The following is a 17,357-nucleotide window of genomic DNA, read 5'->3' as shown; positions in this document are numbered from 1 at the left end:
CTGCCCCCTCTAAACTACGCAACAAGTCTGATTCTGTTCCCTCAAAATTGAGCCCAGTTTGATTCTGCCCCCTCAAAATTAGGCCCAGTTTGATTCTGCCTTCTCAAAATTAGGCCCAGTTTGATTCTACCCCCTCAAAATTAGGCCCCAAATCTGATTCTGTCCCCTCAAAATTAGGCCCAAGTTTAATTCTACCCTTCAAAATTACGAAAATTCACACTGTGACATAATAATACTTTTTTGGGGACCATTTAGCCATAGGGCCCGCCGCCTGTATGTTACGCCCCTGATTTGACGTTTCATTGAAATGATAACGTTTAACTAGAATTTCAAGCCAGATAAGAACATAATGTTGTAATTTGATTCCCCATAAAAATTATCCTTCTCCATCTATTTATCTCACTTCTATTTATTACAATTTTTTTATATATTAACCCCATGGGACGTGGGCACCTTGAAGAGCTAGGCCTCAGGCCGCCGTCCACCCCTTGCGTAGTGGCGCCACCACCTTCATGATCAGAGTCAAAATCTGTAGCATGTATGCAATAGAAATTAATACTCCATTCTCTGGTAATGCTAAAATAACTTAATTCATATGAATATCTCTTCTGCTTTACGTTGATATTATCATAGATGTTATTATTTTTATATATAGAAAGAGGTTTCAGATTGTAACATTACTTTGAAAGTGAAGGAGATCTTGAATTTGAGTATTTGGTACTGGAAAAGGAAGTACTCATAGTCTGAGGGTACCGTTGATGATAAAGTCGGTCAAAATATTGCGTGGAAAATGTTTTGTTTTGCTTTCTTTACGATATAAACAATGTCTTTCATCAGGCGTTTGACCACTGGTTGCTGCTGCCATCTGTTAGAAATTGCGATCAATTACAATTCGTACTACTCGTTAGCTCCGTTGCTTTCTGCGATTTGTGTCGTGGAGTTTTGTGTTCTTGAACACTTGAAGTGTTGAGTATTTTGGATACAAACTTTTGTAAGGTTTAGGATTTCATGCAAATTTCGTAGAAACAGAAATATTCATATGTTTGAAAAGTAATCGTGTTTTCTTAATTTCAATATTTTGACAATGATAAAACTTTTTTCTTTAAAACAACAGAAAAAAGATGGTGAATCAGCACCGAGATCAGGAAACCAAAAGAAATTTTCTGCAGCCCAGCTCCGAATAACGAAAGGTAAATATTTGTTTGTATAAATTAATTTCCGTAGATAGAACTATAAATGTAAGCGTTCAAATCTGGTTCGAAGAGGGTAGTAGAACGCAAATTCTTCGTATGTATATCACAACTCGATATTAAATTTAATTGACGTATTTGGGTATTCAACGAACAAATTTCTTGTAAATTTTCCGAGAACCGAATAAGCAGTGTGAATTAAATGAAGTCAAGTGCAAAGAAATTAATATGCCATTTTAGCAATCACTAGTGATTCATCCATCCTTAGGTTGATTTGTTTTGGTTGGGCAACCCTTAGTTGCAAATCTAAGATTATAGAATAGTTAGCAGGTAAATATACTGCTGCCTGTGACTACATGTAAACATGTTATGTGATTACTACATATAAATGCATCAAATGATGAAGGCAATATCAATATCACTTACCTTTTACAATGAAATATCATATATTTTTGTATGTGTAAAAGATAACTGTTCATTTGACAACTTGACCTTCCAGATGCAACATTCATTAGAAAGTACAAAGAATCAAAGCTATAGCAGATATTCAAGTTATTTATTTATTTGTAACACCTTACTATGTTCATAAACAAGTGTAGGAAACAATTTTTGTTTTCACTACTATTGGTTTTGAAAATACTTAAGCATAAACATAATAGCTGCATGTAACTTTATGCATATATATACAGAAAGGTTATGATATTGTATACCAGGTGTGCCGGTTAATAATTCTTAATTTCTTCGCTGGATGGCGCTGGAAGCAAGGGTCCCAACAGTCTGTGTGTTGCCAGGACAGTACCTGTCAAAACGCCGTAGATGTGCAACCGAGTGCGAGTGATTGTCATATTTGGTTTGTGTGGGAAACATGTTGACCTTCAAACCAAATAAGGAGCATGTGCGGCACGTCCTGCTTTTCTTCTTCAATCAAAAGAAAAACCGCGAGTGAAAGCCATCGTATCCTTGTGGAAACGTGTGGTGACAATGTCCTAACGCAAGATGCGTGTGTGCATTGGTTTCGACAATTCAAAAGTGGTGATTTTGACTTGAAAGACGAAGATCGCCAGGCCAGCTGAAAAAATTCCAAGATGCCGAATTGCAAGCACTGTTGGATGAAGACGATACGCAAACGCAACAACAACTAGCAGAGAAGTTAAATGTTGGTTGCCAAACCATATCTGTTCGTCTTCATGCCATGGGAAAGATCCAGAAGGCAGGAAAATGGGTCCCACACCACCTGAACAACAGACAAATGGAAAAGCGAAAAACTGTGTGTGAGGTGTTGCTTTCTCGGCATGAAAGAAAGTCTTTCTTGCATCGGATAGTGACTGGGGACGAAAAATGGATCTACTTCGAGAACCCAAAATTCAAAAAGTCATGGGTTGACCCAGGACAACCTTCAACATCGACCGCAAAACCGAATCGCTTCGGAAGGAAGACAATGCTGTGCATTTGGTGGGATCAGAAGGGTGTGGTGTACCATGAGCTTCTGAAACCAGGTGAAACAATGAATGCAGTTCGCTACCGTCAACAACTCGTCAATTTGAACCATTCATTGATCGAAAAGCGCTCAGATTGGGTGACAAGACACGGAAAAGTGATTTTGAAGCACGACAACGCCTCATCACGCATCAGAGACACCATTTCTGCACTTGGCTGGAAATTCTTGCCCCACCCACCATACTCACCAGACTTAGCACCTTCAGACTACCACTTGTTTTCATCGATGTCTCACTCACTTTCCCAGCAACACTTCAACATGAAGATGTCGAACAATGGCTTGCTGACTGGATCACCTCAAAATGTGAACGATTTTTCTGGAAGGGCATCCACAATTTGACAGACAGATGGGCACAATGTATAGCTAGCAATGGCGCATACTTTGAATAAAGCATTTGTTATCTTTCTCCCCAGATACACTTGTTTTCTTTCTGATGAATTATGAACTATTAACCGGCACACCTGGTATAATATAAAGAAAATACATTTAAAAGTCGATTGACAGTTATATTTGTAGGTAAACCACACTTGGTTTCTTCTTTTACGTGGATTTATTCATAACCTTTTAGTAGTATTGCTTTAGCATTAGGTAAGTAGAAGTAAGGAACATGCAATGTTATGGAACACAAAACTTCCACGGAAATGGCAGTGATGAAATTGGTTTCAGTATTAATTTAGTGCATGCTGTATTATAGTATAAAAAGATTAATTTACATTAATGATCAGATAATGTTGGTCACTTCTGTGTTTGGTTGAGATGTTCTCTACATTGCCAAATGTTCGTAGCTCTTACCTCATTCTAAATAGCCAGATTGTAATATTTTGACCCTAGTGGCATGCCCAGGAATTTTGAAATGGAGGTGCTACTCTTGTTAGTAGCCAGACCTTGTTTTGTCATCTTTTTTCTTGGGAATACTGGACAATAGGAAGGGTTATGACCCCCGGGTATGCCACTCTTTGACCCCTTGTGATAAAATTACCAGCAAATCACTGTTGATGAGAAACTCTAAACATGTACATACAAAAGAAATACCTGAAGTATTAATAGTCCATTTCTCAGCATTTTCAAATGGAACCCACCATAGAATGTGATGATGAACTGACTTCTTTAATGACAAAATAACTACAGTTCACGCCAGAGCTATTTAAAGAAAACATGGTTGATTGAAGAATAACCTGAGTTCACACCATTTGCAGGAGGGATGATGAAGCAGTCACGTAATGGCAGTAAGCAGTTGTAGAGCAGATTATCATTCCACACTGGCAGGTCAAAGTGTGGACGAATTTTCTCTCTCTCTCTCTAAAATAATAATAATAAAAAGACATAGGCATAAACAAGATGGAAGTAACATAGAAGCCTTGTTTAGAAAGCCACACAACTGGAAATGACTGTATATACCAAAGCTATCTGTGCTGTGTATCCATTGGTGAAGTTCAACATGCTACAAAGCTTCTTATGTTCAGTAAGTTTTTTACAAGAGAGCACCAAGATGCTTATTTGGTGAAAATGTGTGCTATAAAAAGACACCAACCAAGGAAACGAATCTGTAACTTTGATAGATGTTGTATGCCAATTGTACATCTACAAAAGTCTTGTCTATGAACACATTTGTTATTTCATCGATGGATTAGAGGAATTGTGGGTAATTGTAGTCTTTTTTATGGCATATGACATGAGTGTTGTGCGATTTTAAGACTTATGCGTGCAAAAAGTCATTATGTTTTGTTTTGTTTGATCATCATCCATCTTCATTGTCATGATTAACTTTTTTTTAAAAGTTTGAGAGGAATGGCCTTTAATACAATATGTTAAGTTTTTTGTCTTCAGTCCATCGTGAATTCCTTCAGTTTCAATGGAAAAGACATGTATGATGTAAATATTGTTTCAGAAGAGTGGTCATTGCCTCTGTGGGGCAATAAACTCCTATGCTTTTGATTGCTTTTACGTGACCTGGAGCTCTAGTCACACGACAGAAGTTATGGGCAATGCTTGCTCTGGTGCAGGAAACAAGACTAACACTTCCTGACTCTTGCTGTCATTTTGAAGCAATGAATGTCAAGTGTGCAATAGGCTATGATGTCCAAGTGATGCTTTCATCGCTGAAACGAAATGAAATTACAAATGGTGGAAATGATGTTACAGAAGTAACCATGTATAATGAAGTATTCATGACCTTTCATGGAGTTATAGACTTACGTTTTCTGGAAATTTTTTTTTTGAAAATTTGAAAAACATAAATTTTTCCATGATCTTGATTTACATTTATACAAATACATGGGGACCTACATAGGATTTTCTGGGGAAAAGCACTTAAGTCAAACAAAGCAATTTTACAGCAGGCAGTAATGTATGTTTATTCTTTCAGAAGCAAACATTGCAGACGTGATACACATGTTGAGTCATAACTGTTTAGAATCTTTACACATGCCCAATATAAAATTATACTTTTAATATTTTCTTTAATTAATTCAGTGTCTTGTAGGGAGAATTCACACCGAAGAAACACGCGACACGAGTGTTTCACACTGAAGAGACAAGATGCACGTGGCAAGCGACACTGGTTTCTTTGCTCAGTTTGCATGATGGTACCGAATAATTGCATTAATCAGTTTATTAGTCACCCGAAAATAACATAACAAGAGACATTGTGACATGTAAATTGCATTGTAAAATTTGTGCAAGTTATTGAAACTTGGGAGAGGCATGTTGTGCACGAGAAAACTGAGAAATAATATGCACCGAAATCAAACTGTATACGCTAGTCTTTTCAGCCTGAATAAAGCAAATACCTAAACACTAGAGAAATGGCTCTCAACCTTCGTGAAACCATGTCACGGTATTTTTATTTAAGTCAGTGCCCTTAGCCGAAGAATTTTCCTCGTAAATCTTTACAGTATTTAAGATTTTATGCATGAATTAACATATACCTATGAAATTAAATATTGATAAATAAATTCTAGCATAATCAAGAGTAATAATAGTTTGATTACGTGTGTAGGATTGTTTACAAATATAAAAATATGGAAGACAAAGTGGTAACGTCGTCTCCTTGTAATTAAGTGATCCCGGGTTCGATAACCGGGGAGGCACCGGGCAGATCCAGTTCTGATTAGTCTATTTGTGCATAAAATGGACTTAAAAACGGAAACTCACAACTCAAATATGATATTGGGATTATGATAGTTGTCAACCAGTTTCAGCAGAACATTTCGGTGCTCAGTATAGTTGATACGAGGGCACGGCATCGGGTCGCGGCCTGGCAGTTGAAAAACAATGCACTAGAGTACTTTACCATGTTGTCTAATATATTTTGGACTAAAGTTCCTCATAAGCTGACTTTTTCAAATAAAAGCAGTCAGGTAAATGCCCAAAACATGGCCTCTTTTCATGATGTTGAAGGCAAATCACAGCCGATACATAACTGCATCAAAAAACTTGAAAAAGCTAAATGAACGATGTGTTTAAATCTTAAAACATTGTACATATCGATACTTTATTATATCAACAAATTAGAGGTTCAAACATAATGCTGGTTGTGCTCTCTTCTAACAGTTGGGCTAAAAAGTTCGTAGGCTAACATAGTAAAAAATATTTTTTTGACAAAATTCGATTTTATTATTCAATATAGTTGCCTTCGAGGGCGATACAACGATTATAGCGGTCATACAATTTTTCGATGCCATTTTTATAGTACGATTTCTCTTTAGCCTCAAAATAGGCCTCCGTTTCGGCGATTACCTCTTCATCAGTGCTAAATTTCTTTCCAGCGAGCATTCTTTTAAGGTCTGCAAACAGGAATAAGTCACTGGGGGCCAGATCTGGAGAATATGGTGGATGGGGAAGCAATTTTATTACGGTTGAATATCGCTAAACATTGCTCCGAATCATCAAAACGTTGTTGCTTTTGATCGATTGTGAGCACGCGCGGCACCCATTTTGCACACAGCTTTTACATGTTCAAATATTCATGCACAATATGTCCAACACATTCCTTTGATATTTTCAAAGTCTCAGCTATCTCGATCAACTTCACTTTACGATCATTTAAAATTATTTTGTGGACTTTTTTGATGTTTTCGTCGGTAACAGCCTCTTTGGAGCGTCCACTACGTGCATCGTCTTCGATGCTCATTTCGCCTCGTTTAAATTTAGCAAACCACTTCTCAACGGTTGATTTTCCTGGTGCAGAGTCCGAATAATGTTTATCAAGCCAGGCCTTGGCTTCAACAGTATTTTTTTTCGCCAAAAAGCAATGCTTTATTAACACACGAAATTCTTTTTTATCCATTTTTTCACAATAACAAAAGCTGCTTCACTCACAATGCTATATCTCACGAACTAATTATCCGGCAGCTGTGAAATTTATACACGTATCTTTTGAAGGTTAGTACTAAGTAAAAATCACATGGATTTAATTCTAGTAACGCCATCTATGAGTCAGCCTACGAACTTTTCAGCCCAACTGTTAGAGTCTAAATATAGCTCGTTGGAATGAAGCATTCGCTGCGCACAAACTGAAGCAACACGATGCACGGTATTGCGAAAACGGCACAGTCCGAGAGGCACGTAAGCGACACGCGAATCTTGCCATGTCTCTTCAGTTCGAAAGGTTGCATTGATTACTGAGTGTTGGCTTCCAAACGACACGTATTTCGTGTTGCATGTCGCGTGTTTCTTCGGTGTGAATTCTCCCTTAAATGAAGGCAACAGAAAATCACATTTTTTGACTTAAAGCTCGACTGGACCTTTGGCAGCTGTAAAGGCGATATTTGCAATTTGTCCTCCATTCAAAAAACCTCTTTGATATTCCAAAATATGGAAAATTACATACGCTAGAATTCCTTCTAGAGCATTGACGTGAATTTTCGTGTAGTTTGCTTTCACTGTTATTTAGATATTATCAAAAATGTAATAGACTTACATCATCGCGAAACTTTTGATAATATCTGAATAGCATCGAAAGCAAACTACACAAAAATTCACGTCAATACTCTAGAACAGAGGTTTTTCGAATGAAGATGAAAACTTGAAAAAATTCACCCTTACGGCTGCCAACGGTCCAGTCGAGCCTGAAGTGCTCTTTCCCGAACACTCTAGATATTTGAGCTGCAGGTTCATCTTGGATTAATTTTTAATCTGTTCTGTAGAGGTTGTCCTGTGATATTCAACATGACTGTATTAAGATAAATTGTTTTTCCAAAACTTGAATTTAAAAAAAAAACATATTAAAGGAAAACCTTTTGTAAGTTTTGTGTAGGATGGGTCAGTCATGGGAGTTTTGATTTATGCAATTTAATTCTTGAGACTTAAAGAACAATACCCAACTACATTGATTTATAATGCTGAAACACAAACACTTCACTAACGGTTGTGTGTGTTAATGAAACTGTAGTAATTTCAGCATCTTGTCTTCCATTGATGTACTCTATAATTGTAACTTAAAATATTTTTTATATTCTTTGTACCTAAACTTTGACAATTTTTTAAATGATAGTTTGCAAAATATCAGCTGCCATGTTTATTTACAGTTTATCAAATTTCCTCAAATTTCAACAAAGACCCAATTTATGTTTCTTTTGTCTCCAAAATTGCCCTTACAACTACCTAAATACAAACTTCCACCCCCCAATATGGAAAATTCTGGGTAAACCCTTGTGCCCAAGTTCTGCTGTCAAACCAAACTGTATTGTACAAAGTATATGAGAAATTTTCTTAAAGCCAGACTACAACACAGTAGTCAATTCATGTTAGATTTAATTTTTTTCACTTGTTTTTCTTGACAGATATAAATGAATTGAACCTGCCAAAAACATGCAATACGGAGTTCCCTGATCCAGATGATCTCTTAAATTTCAAATTAGTCATTTGTCCAGATGAGGTGAGTACTTTATTAAATTCTTGTTTTGCATTCTCATAGTTGACATCGAGGAAATGATTTTGTGAAAATATTTAGATGAATATGAAAATAAAATCACTACAACTATAAATCACCCAGAACTTATAATTATATCAGCATAGTAAAATCTAGAAGAAACAGCACAAAACACATTAAAAACTTAGGTCATAGTGGTATATATTCACCTACTTTGTACTTCAGTTGAATTCTCAGAGTGTCTACCAGTGACGAATGTCAAGAAATCAATAGGTAGGTCAAGAAATTATGGTTGTGGTCAATAATTTTTGCTCTTTTTTTACAGTATAGTGCATTTACCTGCACTGTGATTTGATGAAATTGAATATTTCCAAATCTAAAATGGTATTGAGTTGTGGTTAAGAATTGTTCTTAACAATTACGTTCTTTAATGTGGGAAGTTTTTGAAAAATATTAAATAATGTGACCGTTCAGGATGAAGTCTGAAGCATTAATTTTTACATGCATTAATAGCAAGTCTAAATCTCTTCTTAAAAGTACAGTTTCAGTTTTCATCTTAACCAGGGCTGTGGTAGGGGTTTTTAATTCAATAAAAATATATATATTTCTTAATTTCCAACTATACCTAAGGGGAGCGATTAAATAAATGTTAAGAAAATGGGGGGGGAGGTAAAGAAAAAGTAATGAAAAAAAAATGATTTGTTATTTCTGTAGATACTCTGATTCTTTCTGTGTGTGAGAAGTAGCAGGTGGTACCAGTTTCATACATCGGAGACACATTAAAATCGAATATTTTGTGTTTCGCATGGTTCGTACTTACCAATTGTGTATTACGGAACATAATTCAAGGTGCCATTATGCTTTTTACATGAAAACAAACTCAAATTTTCACATTCTGAGTGCTTTTTTTTATTCCTTTCTTCGCTTCCGGAACACACAATATGGCGGGCACATCTTGACTCATGTTGTGGGTATGCAGTGTTTCGACCTTCTTCACCGAAAAATACCTACTGTCGTGTTCGTCACTGATGGAAATTATAAATGATGATGCAAAATATTCCTGCAAAAATATTGCTAGATCCTTTTGCTTCTAGTAGCCAAAATGCAAAATATTCCTGCAAAAATATTGCTAGATCCTTTTACTTCTGGTAGCCAATATACGAGCAGTTGTGTAGTTAAGGGATTTGAATTTGGGTGCAAGCAGACTTCTTCACTATTCTAATTGTGATAAAATATCTCGGCATCACCCTGTTAAATCCTTATGTGGAAGACTATTTCAGGAAAATCTAGTTTTCTCACAGTGCATATCCTGGAGCATCTGCAATATACTAGGTAGTCTTGTTAAATGAAACCACTTATTTTATTAATAACAGAGCCTCCTTGTGTGAAGAAACTGACTGGTTGTTTTGTCTTTGCAGGGTTTCTATAGAGGTGGAAGGTTCATTTTTAGTTTTAAAGTTGGACCCAACTACCCACATGAACCACCAAAAGTAAAATGTGAAACTCCAGTATATCACCCAAATATAGATCTTGAGGGTAACGTATGTTTGAATATACTACGGGAAGATTGGAAGCCTGTCCTTACAATTAATTCAATCGTCTATGGACTCCAGTATTTATTTTTGGTAAGATTACTGTCTTTGGTTAATAACATATATTTGTGATATTGTTCCACTAGAGACAGCTGAAAATAACAAACAAAATTTTATTTGAAAATTGTTTTACTAGGTACTAAACACACTGTGAGATATACATTTGTGTTATGAAAAGTGATTTGTAGAATTTCCAGATTTCATTATAATACAGCTGGGTACATATCCTGCACCAGGAAGTATTTCGACCAAATGCGGCATGGTACAGCATATGTACCAAGACTTGTTTTTGATTTTACGAACACACTACATGTTCAGAGATATACAGGGTTTTCGTAAATGATTGTTGGGGTTACAAACAAGCACTGTATTTTATGTAATAAAGATAGATACATGCAATTTTTTGCAAACTGTTAGAAAACTCACGAAGTTTTTATGACAAAGTCACAAATGTTTGTATCTCGCCTTGCAATATCCTGCAGATATCTAAGCGATAGTCCATTTCCTGCCACACTCGGGACAGCATATCACGTGTAACACTGTTGATGGAATTCGTTATGCAGGTTTTCAGTTCCTCAATGGTAGTGGTTAATGGAGGATAGTAAACTGTATCTTTTACGTATCCCCAGATAAAAAAAATCGCAAGGAGAAAGATCAGGGGAATGATCAGGCAGCCATGATAAAAGGTTTTCATCCTCATCACTCTCACGCCCAACTCAACGTGGTGGTAATTTTCTGTTGAGCAATGATCGCACTTCACAGTGGAAGTGAGGTGGGGCTCCATCCAATTGCATGATGAAGGTGTTAGAATCTTCTTCCACTTGAGGAAATAGCCACTCATTCAACATATCCAGGAATGTCAATCTCGTAACCGTTTTCTCCATGAAGAAGAATGGACCGTACACCTTTTCTCATGACACAGAACAAAAAACATTCACTTTAGGTGAGTTCCAAACCAACTCAACAAACTGAGGAGGTTTTTCCGTTCCCCATATGCACACATTGTGTGTGTTTACTTTTCCACTTAGGTGGAATGTCGCCTCGTCAGTGGAAACTAAATTCTCGATGAAATTGTCATCGTCAACCATGAGATTTTGCATATTGCTGGCGAACGTTTCCCGTACACTACTGTCGTTACGTGTTAGCTTCTGATGCGGTATGGTTTCATGTTTAGCTGTTTTCGTAGAACATTCCATAATGTTGTCTTCGGAATGTTTAGTTCCTTGGATCCAGCAGGAATCGATTTCTTTGGGCTCCATAGATAGGTTTCACGAACTCGCTCCACATCATGATCCGACACTGATGGTCGATCACTGCTTTTGCCTTTGCAAATGCAATCTTTTTCTTTGAACTGTGCATACCACCTTCTAATCGAATTGTCAGACGGTGCATCTTTCCGATATCGCGCACGAAAATGTCGTTGCACAACTGTAACGGACCTCGTTGCATGATATTCACGGACATGAATGCCTTCTCACTAGTAATATCTGCCATTTTGGAAAACTGCTGCCTCGGCAGAATCGGGAAACAGAGGTCTATGAAACAAATAAGGAACAAAACTTGAGTTTCTCAACAATATCGTGCATTTGTGTTCACCGTGTCATTCACCCAGATCGATTACAACAATGAGGAAATCCCGATAATCATTTACCAAAACCCGGTATGTTTTTCTTGCTACACGAAACTTGAAGTGTGTTCTTAGCATTTAATAAAGGGCCATTACATATACATTCATCCAATATAAAACTAACTGATTGAATCACCAGTTTTGGAAAATTCCCTTTTTAGTACATAGGTTTCTACATTTTTTAGGATATCAGAAACATTGTTTAAATTTTTCTTCTGCACAGAGTTCTCATGGGATGGCCATTCTTTTCAATATGGCACGTGGTATTGGGATGGCCATTCTTTTCAATATGGCACGTGGTATTGGGATGGCCATTCTTTTCAATATGGCACGTGGTATTTTTTGCTTACATAGCCATTTATGGAAACCTTATCATCTCAGAAATTATTAGAACTAGAGGCCAGGAATAAAATTCATCTTGTAGTTATTAAAGTGTGCATTCTAAGAAATTTGAGTAAGTTTTGCTCAAAATCACTTCTTTACTGCAAAAATTTAGGTTAGAATTGTGAGAAAATTGAACGTTTAAGACAGTTCTTTTGAATGAAGGATTTACTCTAAGGCTTGAAATTTGTTTTATGTGTATACCTGCCTACAAGGTGTGTACAGAGTTGTTTGTGGAATTTTGAAAGTTTCGGGATTACATGTTTCAGATGGCTCCTCATGAAAAATCTGAAATTTGGCATAAAAGAAGCATTGCATGCACATAACTCACAGTAAAAATCTCAACTTTTAGTTGAAGTCCACTTTATGCACAGATAGTCCACACTCTGTCTCGGGAATATGTGGAGCAAGGCCACGCGTAACAGTATTACACTTGGTGAGGTGCTGCTCACAATCCTCCACCATGGCCTGTATTGTAAACGTCTGGGGCCAAAGCTTCTTCACATACCCCTCCCCATATGCCCTCATGGCAATGGTTAACTTTGTCTTATACAGGGTGTATCATAAATAATAGCGCAAACTGACACAGTTGAAAGTACACGATAATAGAAGGCAAATGAGCTGTTTTTTAAATAATTGTGAATGTGTGGTTACAAGCCGTCACTGACTTCATTGTTTGTAAACGTCGTCCTAGTTGGTAAAATGCTAATAATGTGTGTGAATGTGTGGTTAGAAGCAGTCACTGATTGCATTTTGTAAACACCGAGTGCTTTACTCCTTGCGTGGTCGGAGGTTTGCTCTTTGTTTACAAAACAGAACATTTCCGAGAGGTGGCGTTGTAATCAAACAGGATGGATACAATCAGTACAGAGAATTGTACATGCTTGTGACCAATTCCGAAATGAACCGGCGGTGTTCGAAAGAATTCAAAACTCAATGCGGAATCGCGCACAGTATTGCATCCAGATGCAAGGACGACACTTTTAACAGGTACGAGTGTGCACTAATTGTTACATGTAACATACTAACGTTTGTTAAAGTAAGTAGAATGTTCAGTAAAAGCAATGAGATCTCCAGTGACTTTTTCTAGCATTTTACCAACTAGGACGACGTTTACAAACAATGAAGTCGGTGGCAGCTTGTAACCACACATTCACAATTATCTCAAACGGCTCGTTTCGGACCCATGTTTACTGAGAATTTTTTTGCTTCTATTATCGTGTACTTTCAACTGTGTCAGTTTGTGCAATTACTTATGACACACCCTTTATGTGTATACAGCAAATTCTTATAATACAGAACAGGGCCTTCTGTATGAGCACAATATAGTGTGAAACGTGGGCCTTAATTCTGATTATAGCTTGGAATAAATGTGTACCTACATTCTGTTTCTTTTTGTTCATAGGAACCGAATCCTGAGGACCCATTGAACAAGGAAGCTGCCGAAGTCCTCCAGAATAACAGGCGCCTCTTTGAGCAGAATGTTCAGAAAGCAATGCGTGGTGGCTACGTAGGGTCGGTGTATTTTGAGAGGTGTTTGAAGTGAAGGATTCTATGTGCAAAGGGACAAAAAAAAAAAAAAAAAGAGTTCCCACGGTTCTGTGATGGAAAATTTAAGAAAGAAGAGGGAAAACGGCATCATCCCCCATCTTGAGAAGGGTGGTTGTGCCAAGGGTAGAGGACTACGTATAGTTTACCTTGACATAATGCATAACCACTGGGCAAAAGTAGTTGGATGTGCTACACTCGCAACTCTCCAATGCGATTACTTTTTTTTTTAGTTTCTACGATTTAACAATCACATTTCATTATGTTTTACAAACAAGTAATAAGTCATGAAATTGTAATATTTTTATTATTATTGGTCTTGTAAATTATTTTTTTTAGTGCTATCATTTTTGAGTTCATAAAATTTGTCCAATAAATTATTACTTGGGGGAAGAAAAGATGATAATGCTATGTGCACAATTTCACTCTTTAGCTATAAAAACTGTGCTTTTGCAAGGTGTGGGCCTGTGTGAATGAAGCTTTTCCACGTTTATTTAAGAGTAATGTGTATACAAACTAAAAAAGATGGTGTACTCTACTTACTCTTGAGTTGTTAATATTGAATTCTTGTACCTGTAATTTCCACTTGGTAGAAAACCATCTCAACTTAACATGCATTTCTGGACATCATTCTCCAGAATCTTAATTTTCCCTAATAAATGTATTTATTATGTTCATTGCACTACACTGTGCAATGTGGCAAAGTGTATGTACACAAATTCAGGTGTGTTAAGATGCTAACATTAATTTGATTGCATACAACAGGTATGAATTTATACCTGTTTAGGTATTTTATTTCTGTTTCAGTTATTTTCAACCTATCTAAAATGGTTGCATAACATTTTAACATTCAAAAGTGTACGCATTCGTGATTATATAATTTTTACAGTTCATGTACACAAAGTAATGGTTGCTTATTTATTTTCATTTAAGGAAAAAATGCAAATTTAAAAATCCCTGAATTTTTTTTTATCAGATGTTGCAAAGTTGCACATAAGGTGACAGTTATGTGCAATACCAAAAAGAGAGACCCAACGGAACAAGCAACACAGACGCCTTGCTAGTGGTTGTGATATTAATATTTATTCATTAGTTGTGCCCTTCTAATGAAACTTTTATGTGCAGAGATAAATGTAGAAGGGAAATCTTAATTCTTGAAATCAACAAATATAATCAGCTCTTCATCAAATGCATCTTATCACTCTATTCTTCAACAACATTGATGATAAACCTTTACCACTATCTTGTGAATAGCTTGGAAGTCCGCATGCATTTGAGTGGTTCTCATACCATGCTTCTATAAAACACTACCTATTTCACATGGACATTTGTTGTGTACAAGGTTAATTTTAGAAAAAAAAAGGATTGAAAGAAAAGGGGGTTTCAATTTGTCTGCAAGTAAGTAAGTGTTGGGTTGTGAATGAACAGTTTAAAACAATTGAAAAGTTGGTAGTTGGCTACTGTATCAAATGCAATTTTAAAGTTTGCCTGAGCAATATTTGTTTCCAGGCAGTAGCTATGATACACACTAGATGTTACTGAACTGTAATAAAACTATGTATATCATTTTGTATAAGATTCTCAAAATATTGTCTTCATGCACCTGTTGTGAATATGCAACATGTATAACTTTTTTTTTTGTTGTTGCAAGAAACACGAAGTAAGAATAAAAATAAAGGTATGGTATCAATTTCATATTCAAGTGGGTCTTGAAGAGAAAAGTTATTAACTATGCAAAGGTGACATAACCATAAATTAAGAAGAAGAAGAAAAAAAGGAGGGGATGTTCTTTTATTGTTTTTGTTTCTTTTTCCTGTTGTGTTGCGTTTAGCAGGAAAAGTAATGTATAGGGATGGGGCAGATTAGTTGATACTCTCAGTATCAGTATCGGTCAATATCGGTATATCAGTTTATCAATATTTTTACTGATCTATCTATAAGTAGCCAGTAATTGTGTGTAAAATTCTGCCAATTTGTTATGAATTATATGTTTATATTCATAAAAATAGTCTCTCGTGGTTTTGTAAAGTAAATGTCTATGTATGTCTTTTTTTAAGGTAAAACACACTGCACTCGCCTCATTGCAAATATTAAGAGTTTAATGATGCATCGATTTTCCTCAGGATACATTTACAACCTTTTATTGGATCAGTAGAACATTGGTTGTCAGTATTTTATATTATTAATTTATTAGTAGAGGCACATATTTTTGGTAAATAAAAAAGCAAAATTTCGGTACAAAAACAAGAGTCGATTTCAGGTTCAAAAGCGGTAAATAAAATACAATTTCGGTGTTATAGCGGTGAATAATCACATCAAAAGTGCTATATAAAATGACATTTTGATTTTAAAATTTTGAATATAATCCTAAATTTGATTTAAAAACTGCACTTATTACACAAAATAAACTTAACCCTTATAATAGCACATTTATGTCATTACCAGAGTATTAAGTTTATTCCTGTGTAAAGCGGTCCATTTTTGCTTCTCAAATATTTACAGCCGAATTAATCAATTTTCCGTGAATTGCATAACTCACAGGATACTTCAGACTTCAGAAAGTGTCGCGTCTGTATATAAACGGTAAATTTCGTGTTTAAGAGTATATTTCGCATTTTGCAGTTCATTTCGCATTATTTCGTGACAAAACAGGGTAGAAAAATGCATCTCACACCTTTCAGAAACATGAAAAATGAACATTACAGCATGTTATTTCATATTTCGTATTTTCGTCAAAAACAAAATTTGCATATGTCTATTTATTAGTGTTGGCAAAAGTTTCATATCAGTCCATCCCTAATGAAAGGATCAATCAGCATGGAATCATATTTCCTACACCACCTATTCCAGAATGTGGGATTTCTCCAGATACTTACAGCTGTTTACTAATTTCTGACGTGTACCTTTATTTCTGGAAACTTTCACTGGATCACTTCAGGATGTTGAACAAGGTTAGATTAAAACATGATAAAAGGTATTGTTAAGGAAGTGTGAAGTTTAAAATGTGATAGGAGGTGCCCCATCACAATATACATCGTTGCATGTTGGGCCACCTTCCACACATTCGCACCTCAGAACAGAAACCTAATCATTAAATTTCACTGCTGAGTCAACTACTCAACATGTTGATCCATGAAGTCCGCTATTAGCATGGATGGCTATCAAACATATAATATGCAGGGTGTTTGTGACCTTGATTCAAACTTGCAGGGGTGATGGAGACTGACCCAAGTACCAATATGATATAACAAGAATAGTGTGTTCAAGTCTTTAAATTTGTGTGGCATTGGATGTAGATTACCATCATGCAGGTGTGGGTGTTAGAGCTGGACAATCCAGGTTTTGGCCAGAAATTATCAACTGGGTCATTCCATGCCAAATCAACCGGTCTCTGAACCTAGACATCTCGGAAATTGATAAGTTTTGTTGCAGCGGTAATACCAGTAAAGATGACTAAAACTGCCAAATTTCAATTTTTTTCGGTTTTTAGTTTTAGTTATTGACTTTCAAAAAAGCAAAAATCCCAAAATTGAAAGACATTTTGAAATCTTTAAACAGCTGTAGATAAAAAACTATTTGACCTAGAGAGCTCAAATTGGTGTCATTCTCTTCTGCTTTTAATGAGCTTTAATGTGAAATGCAACATGAC

General features: G+C 36.1%; 1 protein-coding gene across 1 annotated transcript; it reads left to right on the top strand.

Moving 5' to 3' along the window:
- The first annotated feature begins 870 nt into the window (after nt 1-870).
- UbcE2M (NEDD8-conjugating enzyme UbcE2M) lies at nt 871-15,381 on the top strand. The gene is made up of 4 exons (XM_083126393.1): nt 871-1,190; nt 8,472-8,566; nt 9,979-10,185; nt 13,566-15,381. Exons 1-4 carry the CDS (start codon nt 1,085-1,087, stop codon nt 13,704-13,706), a joined length of 549 nt encoding a protein of 182 aa, XP_082982519.1. The 5' UTR covers nt 871-1,084; the 3' UTR covers nt 13,707-15,381.
- The last annotated feature ends 1,976 nt before the right edge of the window (nt 15,382-17,357 follow it).

The sequence above is a fragment of the Lepisma saccharinum genome, chromosome 8 (assembly GCF_977018435.1).
Source record: "Lepisma saccharinum chromosome 8, izLepSacc3.1, whole genome shotgun sequence".
Classification (NCBI taxonomy): Eukaryota; Metazoa; Arthropoda; class Insecta; order Zygentoma; family Lepismatidae; genus Lepisma; species Lepisma saccharinum.
This window is presented reverse-complemented; position numbering and strand designations above follow the sequence as displayed.